This window comes from Echinops telfairi, unplaced genomic scaffold (assembly GCF_000313985.2).
Source record: "Echinops telfairi isolate 266 unplaced genomic scaffold, ASM31398v2 ScPeMD7_1;HRSCAF=3_0, whole genome shotgun sequence".
Lineage (NCBI taxonomy): Eukaryota > Metazoa > Chordata > Mammalia > Afrosoricida > Tenrecidae > Echinops > Echinops telfairi.
In genome coordinates, this window is record NW_022103896.1 from 82,127,635 (window position 1) to 82,144,900 (window position 17,266).

A 17,266-nucleotide genomic window follows, 5' to 3' on the forward strand; every position below is an offset into this window, starting at 1 on the left:
GTGGGCCAACTCCCGGCCATCACGTAAGCTCCACCCACATTTTGCAGAGGGCCGTTCTACACTTACTGTGGTCAAATATCTGTGATGTTCCTAAGGGATTATTCTAAAATAGGTGTTCTTTTGTGATTCAGATTTTCAAGTTTTTATTCAGAAAATCCACGGATATTTCAACGAGTTAATGAAGTCAAGCAGAATGAATGATCCCTCCTAGTGGGTAGGATTTAAGCACAGACTGTGGATCAATTACCCTCATCCTTTCGGCTGCCTGTGTGAGGAATGGGGATTAGGAAGCTGACTATTCCTGGTGAATTTCTTGCAGAACACCACCACGAACACCCCACGCCTTCATGGCTGTACCGTGTGGCCGCTTGTGCCCCTGTGCTTACCAGCTTCTTCACTTGCACACCAGCCTTTTGGTTCGGCTCTGCACACACATAGGCGTGGGGCATATTCTGCTCAGAGCTACAACCCCCGGACCTATCTTGCTATCTAGTCAATGTGAAGGTGCGATGAAGGAGGGAAGGGAGGAAGGGAGAACTCGTGATAACTCACTGGGAATTACCTCACACACTACTATTTGACTGATGTTTTAAATGAAATTGTGCACTAGATTGAAATTGTTCTTCTCCAAATTTCTGAACTTTAAAAAGCTGAAAATCTCCACAAAGAATAGTTCTCATCCCCCACCCCTGGATTTAGATCAGTGTTCTCAACCTTCTTAAGGCCGCAACCCTTTCATACAGTTCCTCATGTTGTGGTAACCCCCCAACCATACAATTATTTTCGTTGTGACTTCATAACTGTCATTTTGGTACTGTTATGAATCGGGCCACCCCTGTGAAAGGGTGGTTAGACTCCAAGGGGGGTCGCGACCCAAGGTTGAGAACCTGATTTAGACAAATAGCTGATTCATCAACAATAATAGCACAGCGATCGTTCTGATCAACAGTAAAAGATCTGCTGTTATAATAATTAAGGTTAGATTTATTGACGATGGACGCCTAAGCCCTTCACTCTGGCTGTCGGTTTCTTTGAATGACACTAAGTAGCCCATGTCTACTTAGATCAATCAGATGGCTCAACTATCGAGGGGAGAGCTAGAGGAATTTGTATTCGGTCATATATTTGCTTTCAGGGTGAAATGCAATCTCAAATATTTGACATTCCTCAAATATTTCTGAGATAATCAGATACACAAATGCATCGCCTTTAGAATGGTTATAGCTTAAACATCCAACATTCGTGGTCCAGAGCTTCAGATGGTTACTCTTTATTTGTATGCTAACACTGTCCTTTTATGAAACCACGAAAGTTAATGTGATACCATTTGGATACTTATTCTTGAATTTACTCCATCTTTAACCACAGGTGGTTCAAAACAAACTGGCACGCCAATGTTCCCATATTTAGTGACAAAGTTTTTCTTGCGGGTTTTTGCATTTTGAAAGGAGAGAGGTTGTTCTCCCTTGCATTGTACACAAATGCAACCCTCACAGGGTTAAAAGTCACTATTAATGGGGGAGGAACAATTCAGGAAAGGGGGATGAGAATGCTCGCACAGTTTTGAAAGTAAACTTAATGTCACTGAATTGTACATAATTATACATGTAGAAATTGTTGAATGTGTGTACTTTGTTGTTTATATTCTCAACAACAACAAAATGAAAACGCTTTTTAAAGGTCACTATGATGAACTTTTGTTTATAATTTTTTTCTAAAATTCACAATTATCTACCTTACCAAAATCTAAAACAAGGCACAGAGCTACATATTACATAAATAGAAATGTCGAAAAATAGGACTAAAAGTCTAAGAATACTCTGCAATCATGCTTTGTCTTAAACTTATTAATTGACGCACATAGAAAAATACCTCTTTCTCCTCCTCCGTCTTCCCATGGGCTTTGCTATAGTTGATAGGAGTATCCCAGCCCCCTGGGTCACAGAGAGCCTGGTAGAAGGCTGCATTGACCAGAAGGCTGCTTGTTTTGAATGGGGAAGGGGAAGGAACTGGGATGGAATTGTTAGAGGAGGTTAGGGCTGCAGCTTTGTCCAGGATTCGATTTTTTTTCATGCTTAAGTCCAAGGTGCCATTTTCATCCACTTCTATCTCGGCTCCCTGGTATACAATAGGAAACAGAAAAACATTTCAGCAGTTTACAGTGGCAGCCTAGCCATGTGAGGCTTTTAAGGGATAATTTTAAATGCAAGCTTTTATGCTAGTATATCTGATTTTAAATCTAGCTTTCTGATTTGCATTGGTTAATGTTCAATTCTTAGCCAACTTTCAAGAGCAGCTCCATTAGCAAGCTTCATGTTTCTGGGTTTACCAAAGTAAGCTTAATAGAAACAAGATGTTCCAAACACAAAGTAAATGCATTGACTAAGCCAGTTTAATTTTTCATGTCTTTCTTTTCTTTTTTCTTTTTAGAGTTCTGTGTTTAGCCTTCTCTTCGAGTTCACAGAAGTATCACTCATAATCCATCTTTAAGCATTTTACCCAAAAAGCACAATAAAACTTCCAAATCCCACTTTCCCAAATGACAAGTCATCTGACATAAAAAATATGCAAAAATAACCAGCTGGAAGGGAATTTTATTGGAATATTAGATCAATATGAAAGCAATGATTTACCCTAAACTGCTTGAAGTGGGAAAGCTTTATTAGATTATGGGAGGAAAAAAATTCAGAAAGTGAAAATTGTACTTCACTCTCAGAACCTCTATCAGGTAGCATCATAATTTAGGTTTAAGTTCTGCAGCGATGACTTTAGGATAAAGGGTATTATTTTCCAGAACTTAATATGGCCTTAAAACTAATTCTATCTCATGACACTCCTCTTTTGGAATACCTGTAGCTAGTTAAAATTCAGAAGACAATCTGCCTTTACTTCAAGTCTTAACAAATTGTTCATGTCGCCTCCATATTCCAAGTGACAGGTGCTGTAGTATGGCTTAGACAAGGTCAGAAACTGCAAACATCACCATGTAATAACTATAAGTTTTCCTACTGAAACTTTCATTATTCTCTATCAATTCACAGCTAATTTCCCAAAAATTTCTCTACCCTTTTTTCCCATTTGCCTGCAAAGCTCTAGATGTCTTTGAGTATGTTAGCTGGATCCATAAAGCTTATGGTAGCCCGTTCTTGGGAAGTTCACTAAACTGCCTGCCGCACATCTCCCCTCCGAACAGTTGCCATTCATGGAATGCACACACTTTGTCAGGTTCGGGAGTTCCAAGCACTTGATGTAGAAAATAAAGATGCTTTTCTGTTCCACTGTTTCACCTGAAGAGATCATATTTTCAATCTGCCAGCTTAAGAGATATATATGCTTTATCATGTTTGTGGGAAGTAAATACACTTCTAATAGGTTTTTCATAAGATGCTTTCGATGTATCTTTTTGTCCATTTTTAGTAAACAGCTTAATCTCCTTTGCTAGTTCAGCTCTGAATTTGATAGTACAGCTTATCTAGGATAACAATTTAGTAACCACAACATCTTATGTCATCTGTATAATATCAGATCCATTTTTAATCCAGCATTAATAAATAGCTACAAAATTCAGGATGTTAACTATATCAATGCCAGGTTCTGTCTATGATATAACAATATATGGGGGTAAGTAAAAAATTATTGCTACAAACATTATCAAAGTCTTTGTTGAACAGAAATATCAAAACAGGAAGCTACTGTTTCTCGGCATGTCCTTCAGGTAGGTCTAGAAACATCAGAAGGCAGTACTTTCATTTCTCTGACTTTTCCTGAGGGACGCGGGCTTTTCTGTTTACAGCACGTCTAAACCGAAGTTTGTCATCTTTGAGTTCTCAGATTGTATTCCTTTTACTCTTCTTTGCATTTGGGAGCAACAACAACATAAAGTGTATTGAGGCAAGAGAGGGCAAATGTTCTGGATTTTTCCTTCCCAGTGCATTTTTCATTTTTCTTGAAAAATCTTTCTAATCAGCCCCCATGATTTTCCAGGAATCTTCAAGAAAACATATCAAGATTAGCCTTTTCCAACCTTCCCTAAGATGTTTGATCCATTTAAAAATTATTGTTCTATATGGGTCAGGATTCCTGAAAACATGTTGCCAAGTTTCAGTGGTTTGAAGATGCCTACTAAAGTTCTGTCAAAAATTTGATATCAGCTATGACCTCAAACTCATTTTTCTCCCAAGGCACAAAAAACAACCATTTATTTCTAAGATGATCATATTACTAAGAAATCCTGTCTACAGCCACCCACTGATCACAGAGGCAAATCTAAATGCATTCTGTTTGCAATAAATCTGTGTGTGTATAAATGAAAACCTAGAAGCCATACTTTTTGACTCAAACTCAGCTATGAATACATTCACATTTTTATTTGGCTTTATTGCTGATATGTCACTATAGTAATGAAACAGAGCTACAGCAATCAAGTTTAATGGTCAATGTAAAGTAAAATGCTAAATATGTAGTTGCTAGCATTTTTTTCATAAAAACAAAACAGAACAAAACCTTTGGATTAAGACTTCACAACCAACAGTCACATAAAATTCCAGACCTCTGTGACAGATGGCTTAGGAAAAAGAAGCCATGTGACTGGGCTGCAGAGTTTTATAGTGCAAAACCCATAAATAGTACAGATTCTCACACTGAAAAAATATCAACTAGTCCAAGACAACATGGATGTATATTTGTTGTTTAACATTTTTACAGAACAAAAGTCAGGCAGTAAATTTTTAAAATATTAAGAGATTCTAGGAATTATTATGATCCTACAGCATGAGTAATTGTAGCTCAATTGTTTAAAACGTTTCCCTCTGGTACCATTTGTCCCTCTTGTGTCCAGGCTGGCTGCCTCAGGAGCATCTGACCAGGGAGCGTGGCCTGGCACAGATGAGCTTCAAGTGAGCACGCAGATGCACTGAACAATTTATACACAGGGACCTAGAAGGCCACTTCCTGCCCATCGATGGATGGGCTGTATGTTTGCAGCATGTAGTTTTATTCAGAGAGGCATCAATAGTCATCACTTGTCTCTGTACTCAAACTCCAAATGGCAGTCCAAAAGCAGGCAGGATAGGGCACCTGAGCAGAAGGCGGGGATAAAAGTGCAGCACAAATGTTGCCCTTGACCCTAGATATATAGATACCCTAATTTCTCAAAGTCCTATTTTGGATCCTTATTTTGTTCATTTAAAAAAGTTTAGCTAGGCTTTTATTTATTTTTGTATTAAAAGATCATTTTATTGGGGACTCTTCCAACTCTTGTTACAATCCATACATTGCTTGCCTCAGGCGAATTTGTACATATGTTGCCTTCATTCTTTTCTAGACGTTTACTTTCTATGGAGCCTTTGGGATCAGCTCCTCTTTTTTGCCCCTTCCTACACCCTCACCCTCATAATCCCTTGATACATTATAAATTGTTATTATTTTCATATCTCACACTGACTGCTCTCTCCCTTCCCCCATGGTTTCTGATGTTCTTCAGGAAAGCATCGATGAAACCCACAATATTCCTCTGGTTCCTTGAGGCTTCCTCACCCCCCACTACCATGACCCCAGTGCTGCTTCTCAATTCAAACTAGACAGCAGCATGTACACAGGTCTAGATAAGAGATGGGAGCTCCTGACACAGAATCCAGGAGCAGGAGTGGGAAAAGCAATACCAGAAAGATAGGGGGAAGGGGGACGGGGCTGGAGAGGAAAGGAGAAAGGGGAATCCGATTGCAATGATCCACACGTAGTTCAGCTTTGCGAGACGAGGATAGGCTTTCCAAAGTAGGAAACATAGCAGAACCTATGTCTATCTCAGCTCCTTTGACTTATTTATGTTACTTCCCATACATTTTATAAGACTGAACAGAGAGCAGAGTGTGCCTAGGAGCACAGTGAAGATAGGCCGAGGAATGACTTATTTGATGTCTCAACATGTGCCGATTTAACAGTCAATTTTCTGGCCAGAATGTGTCTTAAGAGAGTTATATGTAGATAAAGAGAAAGAAAGGAAGAAATCTTCATATTTTAGTCATCTTTATGTGGTTCGTTGTTTGGCTTTGGAAATTAATAAAACAAGTACATTTAAAAACATGTTTTAAAATTAAAAGCAGAATTCTGAGGAGAGCTTAATATTTTTAGGCCACTGTTTGGGGAATAAGAAAATTGACAAATTATATTGCTCCTGCCTGCCTTCAAGAAGCTTATTTTTTGTAAAGGCTTCTTAGGGAAAAGCAATTTCACAAATATCTTATGAGTTATTATACAATAAAAGTTCAAGTAATTGGGCATTCTAATTCCAACCTGCAGTAGATGATGAGCTACGATTTAGGTGCTCACCAGCAAAGCAGTGAACACGGGAGCTTGCGCTTTGTGAGTGGCAGCGAGCTTGGTGGGAGGGACAGAGTGATGGTTCTGAGGACTGTAGAAAGTACAAGGCGTCCATAGAAAGCCTGAAAGGTTTAATACTTTCTGAAAATCGGAATCAAAAGATAATAAAAGATCCCGATGTCCTTTCTGGCATCCCCTCGAGTGAAAGCGGGACAGACATAAAACACAGACATTTCATTTTCTGAAGATAAAAAGATAAAAATTTAAAAGCCCTGGTGCTAAGCAAGTAGATTTTTTCCAATATTTTCTAGATGAATGATAATATTAAATTATTTCTATTAATACGTAATGGATGTCATTTTGCTTTATTTTTTATTATGGTTTAGTTGAAAATTATAAAGTTAACGTTGCTTTCAATTATCGATAAACATTTAGAAAATCACTTTGTTGAAGTTCCACACAGTGTAGTAGCACTCTTCCACTTCCTTCGTAAATTCCTTGTGTTTGCCCCCTTCTTTCCTGCCTCCTGGGTTATGCTTGTGGGCAAATGGTGCTATTTTAATCTTGCATGCTTGAAAACCTGGAACCTTTCTTTTTTGGCTTGACTGAGAATATTTGTAAATCTCAGTGTGCACACTCTTCCATTTTCTCTTCAGGGTGTTTTGTTGACGAGATCTTTTCTATTTTGTAATCTGTCTTAAATCTGTTTTCAAAGTAGGCAGATATGGATAACAAATAAATATATGAAAATAGTTCATGGTTAAAACCAAACCATTGCCATCAAGTCAGTTTTGACTAATAGTGGTCCTATAGCTGAAATGTTTCTCCAGGTTTTAAGACAATAAATCTTTACGGGAGGAGAGAACGTCCTTCTTCTCCCAAGCTTAACGTACCGGGTTACAGGGCTCCTAGCTCGACTTTTACTAAACAATTGAGTACTGAACAGTAGAGTATATCTGGTGAAATACACTTAATATAAGCAAAATAATAACATTCAGAGGAGAAATGTAATAAAAGGTACAAAATTAATATAAAATTTATAACCATTCCCAAAATCTTTGTCTAGGATTTGGAATTACATTCGGAAATACTCTTAGATGAGTGGATAGTCTATATACTATGGGATGGTCACCCTTTGCAGTCAAATTTTGTTCCAATGGTTACAACTGTGTGCTGGGAGCAAATTAGTCTTCCAGAGCAATTATCTTTTCGTTTATCGAATTCCACAATCCTACCTGCTTCACAGAGTTTCTAGAAGGACTGAAAATAGTTAAAATGGACAGAGTGTGTATTTTTGGTGTCTGACACATAATAACTATTAAATAAATGGCATCGAATGTCAGTAATTTGATTTGATTTTTTTAAAATAACAAGAGACATGTCTCTATGTTACTATATTGCTGCTGCTGCTGCTGCTGGTGGTGATAGTGAAGACTCTATTGTATAATAGGTACCATCGAACGTGGTAGTGTTAGGCTGATAATCAAAAGGTCCATGGTTTGAAATCACCAGCCTTCCCATGGGAGAAAGACGAGGCTTTCTGCTCCCATAAATGTGGCCTTGGAAACCCACATGGGTCCTTCCACTCTGTCCTCTAATGTGACAATGGCAGTGAGTCGGGTTTGTTTGTTTATTTTTTAAACAGAAGTCAAAACAAAACCCTTGCTAACGAGTTTATTCTGTCTCACAGTCACCCCACAGAACAGACTAGAAGTGCCCTGTGTGGTGTCTGAGGCTGCAGCCTTGCAGATGCACACTGCCACATCTCCTCCCCTAGAGCAGCTTCTGGGTGTGAACCACTGATCTTTCGGTACGCCACTCTGCCACCAAGGATCCTTGCAGCTACCATGTTGGATCTGGGATAAAGAACCTCACATTCAATCTGTAGTTTCCCTGCACAGGAATCAATTGGTTCCTTCTGCTAGCTGACCAGCGACTCCCTTAGAATGTCTTTACTATATCTGGGGAAAAAACTGTCAATGTGGAAAGCTCCTGAAAAAGACTGCGTTGGCTCCTAACCATACAGATAGCACACCAAGCTATTTCTGCTAGAAAGATGTTGAAGTGACATCATGTTGTTTGCAGGTCTCCTTCAAGTACAAAACAGACTTTGAACTTTAAACATTTCAAGCAAGTGTCACACTTTTTTGTTTTCTTTTAAGGCACGCCGTACATATGCCATTTTGTCTAAACAGGTGGGGAGAACACCAAAACAAACAACAGAATGCTTGGCAAGCCACAGCAATTAGGATAAAGATAGACTGCAAAGCATGTTCCTACCTCTGTTGGTAAGAGTGGGAGGAAGGAAGAAAAATGGGGCATTTATCTGCCATATATAGGCCGTGCTCTCACTGGGGACTGCAGGGTGCCCTGGGCCCACTGATTCCCCATGAGTACTTGACCATGACTTCAGGGAGAGCATTGCCTTTGTAAGTCACAAGGTCCGGGGGCAGGTGTTCACAACTGTGGTCCATGTATATTAATTTAAAAACAAAAGGGAAGGCATTATTTATGTCTTAGAAGTAGTGAAGCACTGGCATCTATAGAGCTAATCTTTCAGATGAAATGATCTGTAGCCATTATAATACTCACAAAGTGGTGATAATGTTCACAGGGATCTTGTAGGGCAGAATAGAACTGCTCCTGTGGACTTCCAACACTAACTTTTTACCCTGAGTAGAAAGTCTCATCTTCCTCCCGTGAGCTGCTGGGGGTTTTGAATTGCTGACCTTGTGGAGAACATCTTACCAGGGCTTCCTGTGCATTGCAATTGACTTTGTAGCCGTGAGCTTGAATGTTTTGTTTGTTTGAGTGCTATTGCTAATATTTTTCTCCTGCCTTGATTCCTCAGATAGATACTCAGAACACTTTGGGGTGATATTGGCCGAGTGGCTCTGAGTTAAGGACATGCTGAGCTGTGTTTTAACAATGCACACATTAAAAAAAAAAAATTCTCTTTCTTTCAAGTTAAGGAAGTAGTTGGCAATGTAAACAAATATAATATCCTCTCTCCCAAACTTGACATGCACCTGGTGGTCTATGGATGCTGGTGACTGAATGGGCCTGGGGCAGCAGTGTCCCTTCAGGATTGAAAGTGTAGGGTCAACAGATGTTTGGCCGGAAGACACTTTGGAAGGAGAAGAGCATTTTGGGATATATACACCTTTTAAAATTATATTTAGAACTTGTAGAATCCTAAAATCCTCTTGACACTCTGGAAAGAACCTCCGTGGCTGCTCTCATTCACGAGAGCAGTGATTTTTGGAACCACTGGTTCAGATCTCTTATGAAACTGGGAAGTTCCGTGAGAACTTGCAGATGGCATAATTCTATGTTGTTGTTGTGAAGTGTTGTACAATCGGTTTAGATTCATAGCGAGCCTATATACAATTGAACGAAACACTGCTGGTCCCTGGTCCATCCTCACTACTGAAGTTGAAAGGATATATCAAGGTTAGTGTGTGCTAACCTGATATTTAAAAGGTACAGCCCAGGTATGCCAATTTTATCTGTAATTCATTCTCCTCTTGTGTTCTGAATGCAAATTAAGAGATTTTCAGTACATAATATGAAGTCTTTGGGTAGCACAGATGGTTATGTACTTCCCTAATAATAGGAAGGTTAATGGTTTGAATCCAACTAGAAGACAGTCCAAAGACAGACTTGGAAATCTACTTCTGAAAGTTCTCACCCAAAATAAAACTAAACTCATCACGGAGTTGATTCTGACTCTAAGACCCTCGATGACAGAGTAAAACTAGCTCAGTGTGTTTTCAAGGCTGTAACTATAGACTGAAGCAGACTGCCACATATACCCCCTGTGAGCAGCTGATAGATTCAAACTACCAACCTCTTGTTTAGCAGATGAATGCTTAAGCATGATGCCACCAGGATTTTTCTGAAAAGTCAGAGCCTGTAAACTCTCTGAAAGAGCGCTCATCTACACACATGGGGTCGCCATGAGTCAGAATCAACTCCATGACAATTAACAACTATGTTAAAGTAAGGGATGGAGAGAGACGGAACAAAAGTAAAAACTCAGGTTTCACCCCTGCTATGCTCGTGTGAAACCCGGTGCACAGACAGCCATACTTCTTGCCTGTTAGGTTAGGAACCATCTCTCTTCAAGCCCCACCCTCTGCCTTGACACAGACCCAAGGTACAGACATCAAAGGTGGATTCTTTTGCCTTGTGCCAAATAGTGAAAGAAGGGTCATGATGGAATTGAACCTTCAGCCTGGGTACTTTGACATTTAAAGATCTCCTGCTGCCGTTCAGAGCCATCGAGTCAGTTCTGACGCCTACGTACTCGACGTACAACAGGGCTGACCATTGCCAGGGCCTGCGCCAGCCTCACGTTGTTCTTCTGTTTGAGCCCATTGTTGCAGCTGCTGTGTCAGTTCAGCTTGCCGAGAGCCTTCCTCATTTTCACTGTCCTTCTATTTTAACCAAGCTTCTTATGCTTCTCCCAGGACTGGTCTCTCCTGACAACATGTCTAAAGTACATGAGATGAAGTCTCACCATCTTTGCCTCCGAGGAGACAGATTTGGCAGTCCATGAGACTTTCAGTAGTCTTTGCCAACACCAGAATTCAAATGCGTCCAGTCTTCTTTGGTCTTCCATATTCAACTGTTAAAACTAGTGATGCGGAAATTGAAAAATTCTACCAAGGTCTTCTCTGAAATTGATCAAATATGGAATCAAGATGCATTAATAATTGCTGGCTACTGGAATGCAGAAGGTGGAAACAAAGAGGAAGGAGCAGTTGTTGGAAAATATGGTTCTGGTGATAGACATGAAGCTGGAGATTGCACAATAGAATTGGGCAAGGTCAATGACTGACTAATCACAAATACCTTCTTTGCAACAGCCCACGAGGTAACGATACGCGTGGACCTCTCCAGATGGAATGCACAGAAATCAGATTCACCACAACTGAGCGAGGAGACACCGGAGAAGCTCAATAACCGCAGCTACAACTAGGACAGAGGCTGACTGTGGACCCCGAGCAGATGTACGTGCAGGTTGAAACTGAAGAAAATTACAACCTGTCGACAAGAGCCAAAATATACCCTTGAGTGTATCTCACCTGAATTGTGAGAACGTCTCAAGTTGTGCTACACTGCAGACTGACAGACCTCGATGAGCTGTGGGATGGCCTCAAGAACATCACACACGAAGAAGCCAAAGACCATTGAAAAGACAGAAAAGATCAACGTGGACAGCAGAAGAGATCTGAAGCTTGGAAGGCATTTTCACGGATGCAAATATGATTCCATCTGCCAGGATGTCACGTTCAGGCACTACAAATATTTCCTCTCTAGGGGTCAGGAACGGGGAAAAAGCTGGACATGACTACTTCCTCAAGAGATCCCGACTACCATAAATAATCATAGGAAGCACCTCATTTGGGGGAAAGACCAGCCTGTTTAAACTTGGGGAGTAGAAAGAGAACCAGGCTGACATTCAATGGAGAGAAACTTGTTTATACTCAAGAGACAAAAGGCACCGAGTAAACGCAGCACTGACGATGGAAAAGGCCTGTACTGGGGACTATTTGAACAAAGGCTTTATCAACTTCAGGGATAATGTCCTTAGCTTTTTCTCACTTTTACTAATATAATTACAATTTTGCCCTGTTTTAGAAATGTATGATATTCTCGCCTATATTCAGAAAATAACATCCTTCCACTAAGACAGGATTCAGCCAATTGTTAAAGTTGCGTGGGGGTGTGCATGCCTGTGGAGAAAGTGTGTGTGCCCCGCAGAGAAAGAATTCTGCAAAGTGACATTGTAGGGTGCCATGCTTATCCCATTTTAGTGATCATTATTGCAAGTGAGACAATTGTCATGGGAAAATGGTTTCTATAACCACCAGCACAACAAACACCTAAAAAAAAAAAATTCAATCTGCACACTTCTTGTCTCCGACATCATCATCTTCACATCAGTTGTGTGACTTCTATAACGATGTCTCTGTTATTAGTGGAGGAGGTGAGACAAGACAAGAATCCTCTGACCCTTGTGTGCTTCGCCCCCTCTCCCCCAAAAGTGTGACATCTGGTAGGGGAGAATGTGCCTAGAAAATTGGTTATTTGATTTTGAACAATGTGACAATTTACCAGACACTTTTCTGATTAGAAATGTGCTTGAAAAAGACAAGCATATATTGAGAAAAGGGAAAACAATAGCAAAACACCTCAGATGCCATTCGCTATCCGAACTACTCAGCATTTGTAGTTTACAAAGAAACTTAAAGCTAAAGGGAGAATCCTGAGGAATTAAAAATGGCTATATTTGAAGGTGAAAGCAGCTCTTCTAGAAGCATTTACTTGTCACATAAATAGTAACCATGATTACGATATTGAGAACTTTATTCATATAGGGCAGCCTAGCAACCAAATACTAAAGCACTGAGAAGGAAAATATTCCAGTATTTCTTCAATTACCTCCCTGCATGTTAGACTGTGCCTTTAAGAAATTCATTTTATTCAAGTTTCAGTAAGGAGTTTAATAATAACTAAAGATGCATTTAAAAATTATCCGAACAATTCATTTAAATAAACCCCTTCTGACTTGGATTACTCTGAATTTGTCTAGTGGATGTTTTCTTGAGATAGATAGAGGGCGTGGTTTTCTTTGCATAAGAACCGCATTTGTTTAGAAATTTGGTTTTGAGTCGGTTTGGGCCAACAGCTCTTCCTGTGGTTTCCTTGGCTTGGCTTTGGCCAGAGCTAATTAGTCAAACACTTTGTGGCTCTGCACTACCTGCTTTCTTGAAGGCCTGGCATGTCATCCCAGGTGAGCAGCTGACCACACAGTGGGTCAGGGCTGGTTTAAAAAAGGAAAGAAATGCTATATACTTTAACTGTCTGAGTTGCCAAGATTCAATTAGTCCACTTTCTCTTTTGAAAATCAGGCTCGCACTTGACTTCAGCTGACTTCCATTAACGTCAGCTTTTGAAACTGCTGTGGCCCTTGGTGTCAACGCGCAGACAGGAGTCACTGACGGTGAAGGCTGTGGGGTCCAACGGGCAAACCGATCTGCCAAGCTCCTGGTGGTATGGGTGGCCTAATCCAAACCATCACTTGCAGAGGAGAAGGAATGTCATCATTTCCATTTTCAAGTTTCTAGCAACATGGATATGTAATTCTCATTGGCAGAAGGCAAAGAGGATGACTAATGACACACTCATTTTATGGCTTGTCAGAAATGTTTTCTAACCTTCACAGAATCTGGTTTTGAATTTTGACACCCGGAATGCTCACATCCCCCCAAACTTGCTCTGTTGAATTTATTTATCCAGGTTTTACTATGTGTGCTTTAAAAATACGACAGCAATGTAGACCAGCACCAGGCTTTCTAGTGCCACACAGAGTTACTGTGTCGGAAAGGCACAGGCAAAGTCTTCCCCTGCCCTGTAGCTTCACTCTGAGTCAGAACGGACTCAATGGCAGTGAGTCGGGGTTATTACAGTGTAACACAGGCTCAACCTCTTTCCTTTGTAGCCAAAAAAGAATGTTTCCATTATTGAAGTTTATTTTTATAGCAAATATCTTCTTGTGTGCCAAACTCTCCCTCGCAAAAATATGTTTGAGATCTGTGAGCTCTCCCCCATCAGTCTCCATAACCCACGCCTGCCCAAATGCGGCTACACCACAGTCAAGGAGAGCCACAGAGCCAGGGATGCAGCCTTCCATTCTTTGGGGCACCGGAGTTTCTCGCCACAAATGTTCCTGTAGGACTGAGAAAAGGCTGTGCTTGCAGGGGGGGGAGGGACGAGCGTGAGTGTATGTGGCTGTGAACACGAAGGCAGTTTACTCTCACAGTGTAGGAGCTGGCCCCCCCTCTGGGTTCTTGGACTGGCCTACCTTGGCAGACAGACTTTGTGGTTTGTTGGAGAGGATCTCAGCAGCTTCCCTGCAGCGGGTGGAAAGGTTCAGGATGGCGGCAGCTGCTGCTATATCTTCACTACACTGACCGTAGCTGTAAGAGCTGGCACGGCAAGGGCTCTGTGTGTGGGCGCCTGCAGTAGGTAGTCGGCTTGGAAATTTCACTGAGTTTGAAAACTGCTTTGCTGTTGAAGAAAGATCTGATTAGCAATTGCATCTATGTGACTTTCGTCATTAAAAAGATTTGTTTGTTATGCGATGTCTGCATCCCTTACAATATGGGAAGAATAAATTAAAGCATGACGACCCAATGGGGCTTTAAGTGAAGATTTGGATTGGCTTTAGCAGAGGCTCACATATCAAAGGATGTGACTGCTGGGGAAGAATGCCGATTCTCTTAGTATTTATGTGTATGTTCACTTCCTTTGACGAAAACTCCATCGGTAATATTATGGGGCAGGTGCACCTGGCAAAGTTTATGACAAAAACTGTAGATCAAAGCTATGTTAGTGATGCCCACCAGGTACGATTGAGGTTTCCAGCATGCACCTCTGAAAACTGGCTTAATATAAGGGCAGGTAGAGGAAATCTATTGCCTTTCCATTTGTGGTTTCACAAGAACAATTTGTACCTGCATATGGATTACAATCTTATTATTTGATAGACATGTTTATTTGGTTCTTAAACCCAGTAGCTGGCAGAGCCTTGGATGCGGGCCAGTCAGCAAAGGAAAGGAGAACATATTCTCAGGGTAACCAGAAAGGGCTCCAGATATCAAGGCTGAGTTCAGATTTTATATTTCTGTAGTGGGTGTCAAGTCATAATAAGAAATAGAATTAAAAATCTTTCTCTTTATCATAGGATGTTGGTAAATATCACTCAATATTATGGAAGTAGTATCTAAGCATTTAATTTAGTCAAAAGCACTCAGTTACTTATTTTGCTTTGAATATTATTTATTGTGCATTTGATCATTACTTCTCATAAACAACATCATGACATCATGAAATAATATTCCTATAACTTTAAGAATAGGAAAATGTCATGAATACTTTTAATTCTTTAAATTAAAATGCCCAGTGTATAACTATAGAGAATGTTTTCATTAATTTGCTTTACTTGAATTATGCCCATATGTAATATTGTATGGAGTTTTACATATTGTGTATGCATAAGTACATAATGAAATAAGTAAAGGTGCTTCCAAAAATTCATGGAAATACTTCATTTTTTTAATTTCATTTTTTCACAGACGTTTAAAAATCCCCTTTTATATGCGTGTGTGTATTTGCATCTATTTTTCTTTCTGAATTGAATAGACTGGCAGTGACAGAATCTATTTCTGGTAAGTACCGTATCTTTTGGAGTCTAGCCTGCTGCTCATCAATGAGCAAGCTTATTACATTCAGGAAGCGGTGATGCTTTTTGTCCCTCCCTTGTCTGTAGGGGGCGTTAGTCAACAGTCTCGTCAACAAAACTAGGAAAATCGAAGGTACTCTTCCAGACTTTGCTGCTGGGTTTTACAGGGCATTTTAGTTCTTTGAAAATGTTTTTCAATATCATATAATGAAGCAAATATTCTCCATTCATAAAATCATTCAGTCTAGGAAATGTTATGTGGTATCAAAGAGAGTCCATAGATTTGTAAAAATTTTGGAAATTTGTGGTCCAAGGGGGAATCAATGTAGGGAGATTCTTCCTTAGGAAGAGCACATTATATATTGAGACCACACACACACTATACTTTTTTGTTTTTAAGTATTACATTTGGAAGCTTACATTCCGGAAATGTTGGTGATTTTTGTCCTTGTCCCGTTTGTAGGAGGGGCCGCTTGCCAAAAACCTGGGCATCAAAGCTGGCGTAATCAAATGGTACTTTTGCAAACTTCTCTTGTTCTTTTGACACAGTGGCTCTGGGAGAGGTTATGGCTTGTGACCGGAAATTGAATTCCATTTGCTTCACTAAGCTTGCCCTGGGGAGAGATGGAAATAGTTCAAAAGAAATAAGAGCAAATGATTGGTTAGCCTACAACTATCAGAATTTAAAATGGACTGCTCTATAACTAGTTACCACTGGGTCCCACAGAGACATCACATCCTATAGAGACCCGAGTCACAGGCATGAGGAGGTTCTCTGTGCTCTGCCAGGACTATAGGACTGGGCATATTCCATGTCCCAGCCTCACAGGGTATATAATACACATGGAAGGTGCAGATGCCACGAAGAATGTGTTTTCAATATTTGTTAGTAGTCTGAGTTTCTTAGAGAAAATTCCCATTGGTAGGTACTAGTTGTTGAACTGACAAGGTTTGCAAAACTGAATTTTGAATTTCTTCTGAGATATTTCACCACTTTCTCTCATTTTCCATCTGATTTGCTGAATTAAATTTTATTTTTAAAATTTTTAAATTTTATTTCAAGGGTTTAGCTATTATATTTTGATAATTTTATCATAATTGCTATATTATAATAGCTATGCTACTTATAATATAATTATTACAGCACTAGCTAATTGTGAATTAAACATTCCACTGGAATTATTGTGGTTGTATTAAATAGTGATACCATATTTGCATAGCACCAACTCCAGCCAAGGAGACACAAATGTGCTATAGGCCAACGGGTAGAACAAATTATACATATATCTAGTAACTTCAGCTATATAGTTTTTTTTTTCTTGTGTCCTACCAGACTCTGCATATGTCTGGTTTTTCAGAATTTCTGTTTTTGGACTAGGACATTTTGGATAAAGAAATGCTTGCTGTTACATGAAAATATTGGAGTGACAGCTGAGTGTGTCATCGTGTGAACAACTTAGATTAGAACATTGAAACAACCATCGGGGTCTAAAGACAATCGCTATCTTTTAAGAAATGAGCAGAATTAAACACTGTATTTGTTTCTTTAATAAGTAACTTACTTAAGGGAAAACCTAGCTATTACAGTAGAACTAACCAAGAAACTTGTTTTAAGAAGTTTAATTCCAAGTTACACAGCTAAGGCAAATGGAAGCACATTTCGGTTCATGATCTTCCTTGCTACTTATTTTCACG

At 39.8% G+C, this 17,266-nt stretch overlaps 1 protein-coding gene across 1 annotated transcript in view; it reads right to left on the minus strand.

Moving 5' to 3' along the window:
- The window catches only part of ST18 (ST18 C2H2C-type zinc finger transcription factor), a 132,858-nt gene that overhangs the window by 53,330 nt on the left and 62,262 nt on the right, over positions 1-17,266 (minus strand). The window contains exons 10-12 of the mRNA XM_045292036.1: positions 15,992-16,185; positions 14,192-14,397; positions 1,873-2,118 (exon numbers count right to left, since the gene is read on the minus strand). Coding sequence (XP_045147971.1) covers positions 1,873-2,118; positions 14,192-14,397; positions 15,992-16,185 — 646 coding nt within the window. The remainder of the gene's footprint in view (positions 1-1,872; positions 2,119-14,191; positions 14,398-15,991; positions 16,186-17,266) is intronic.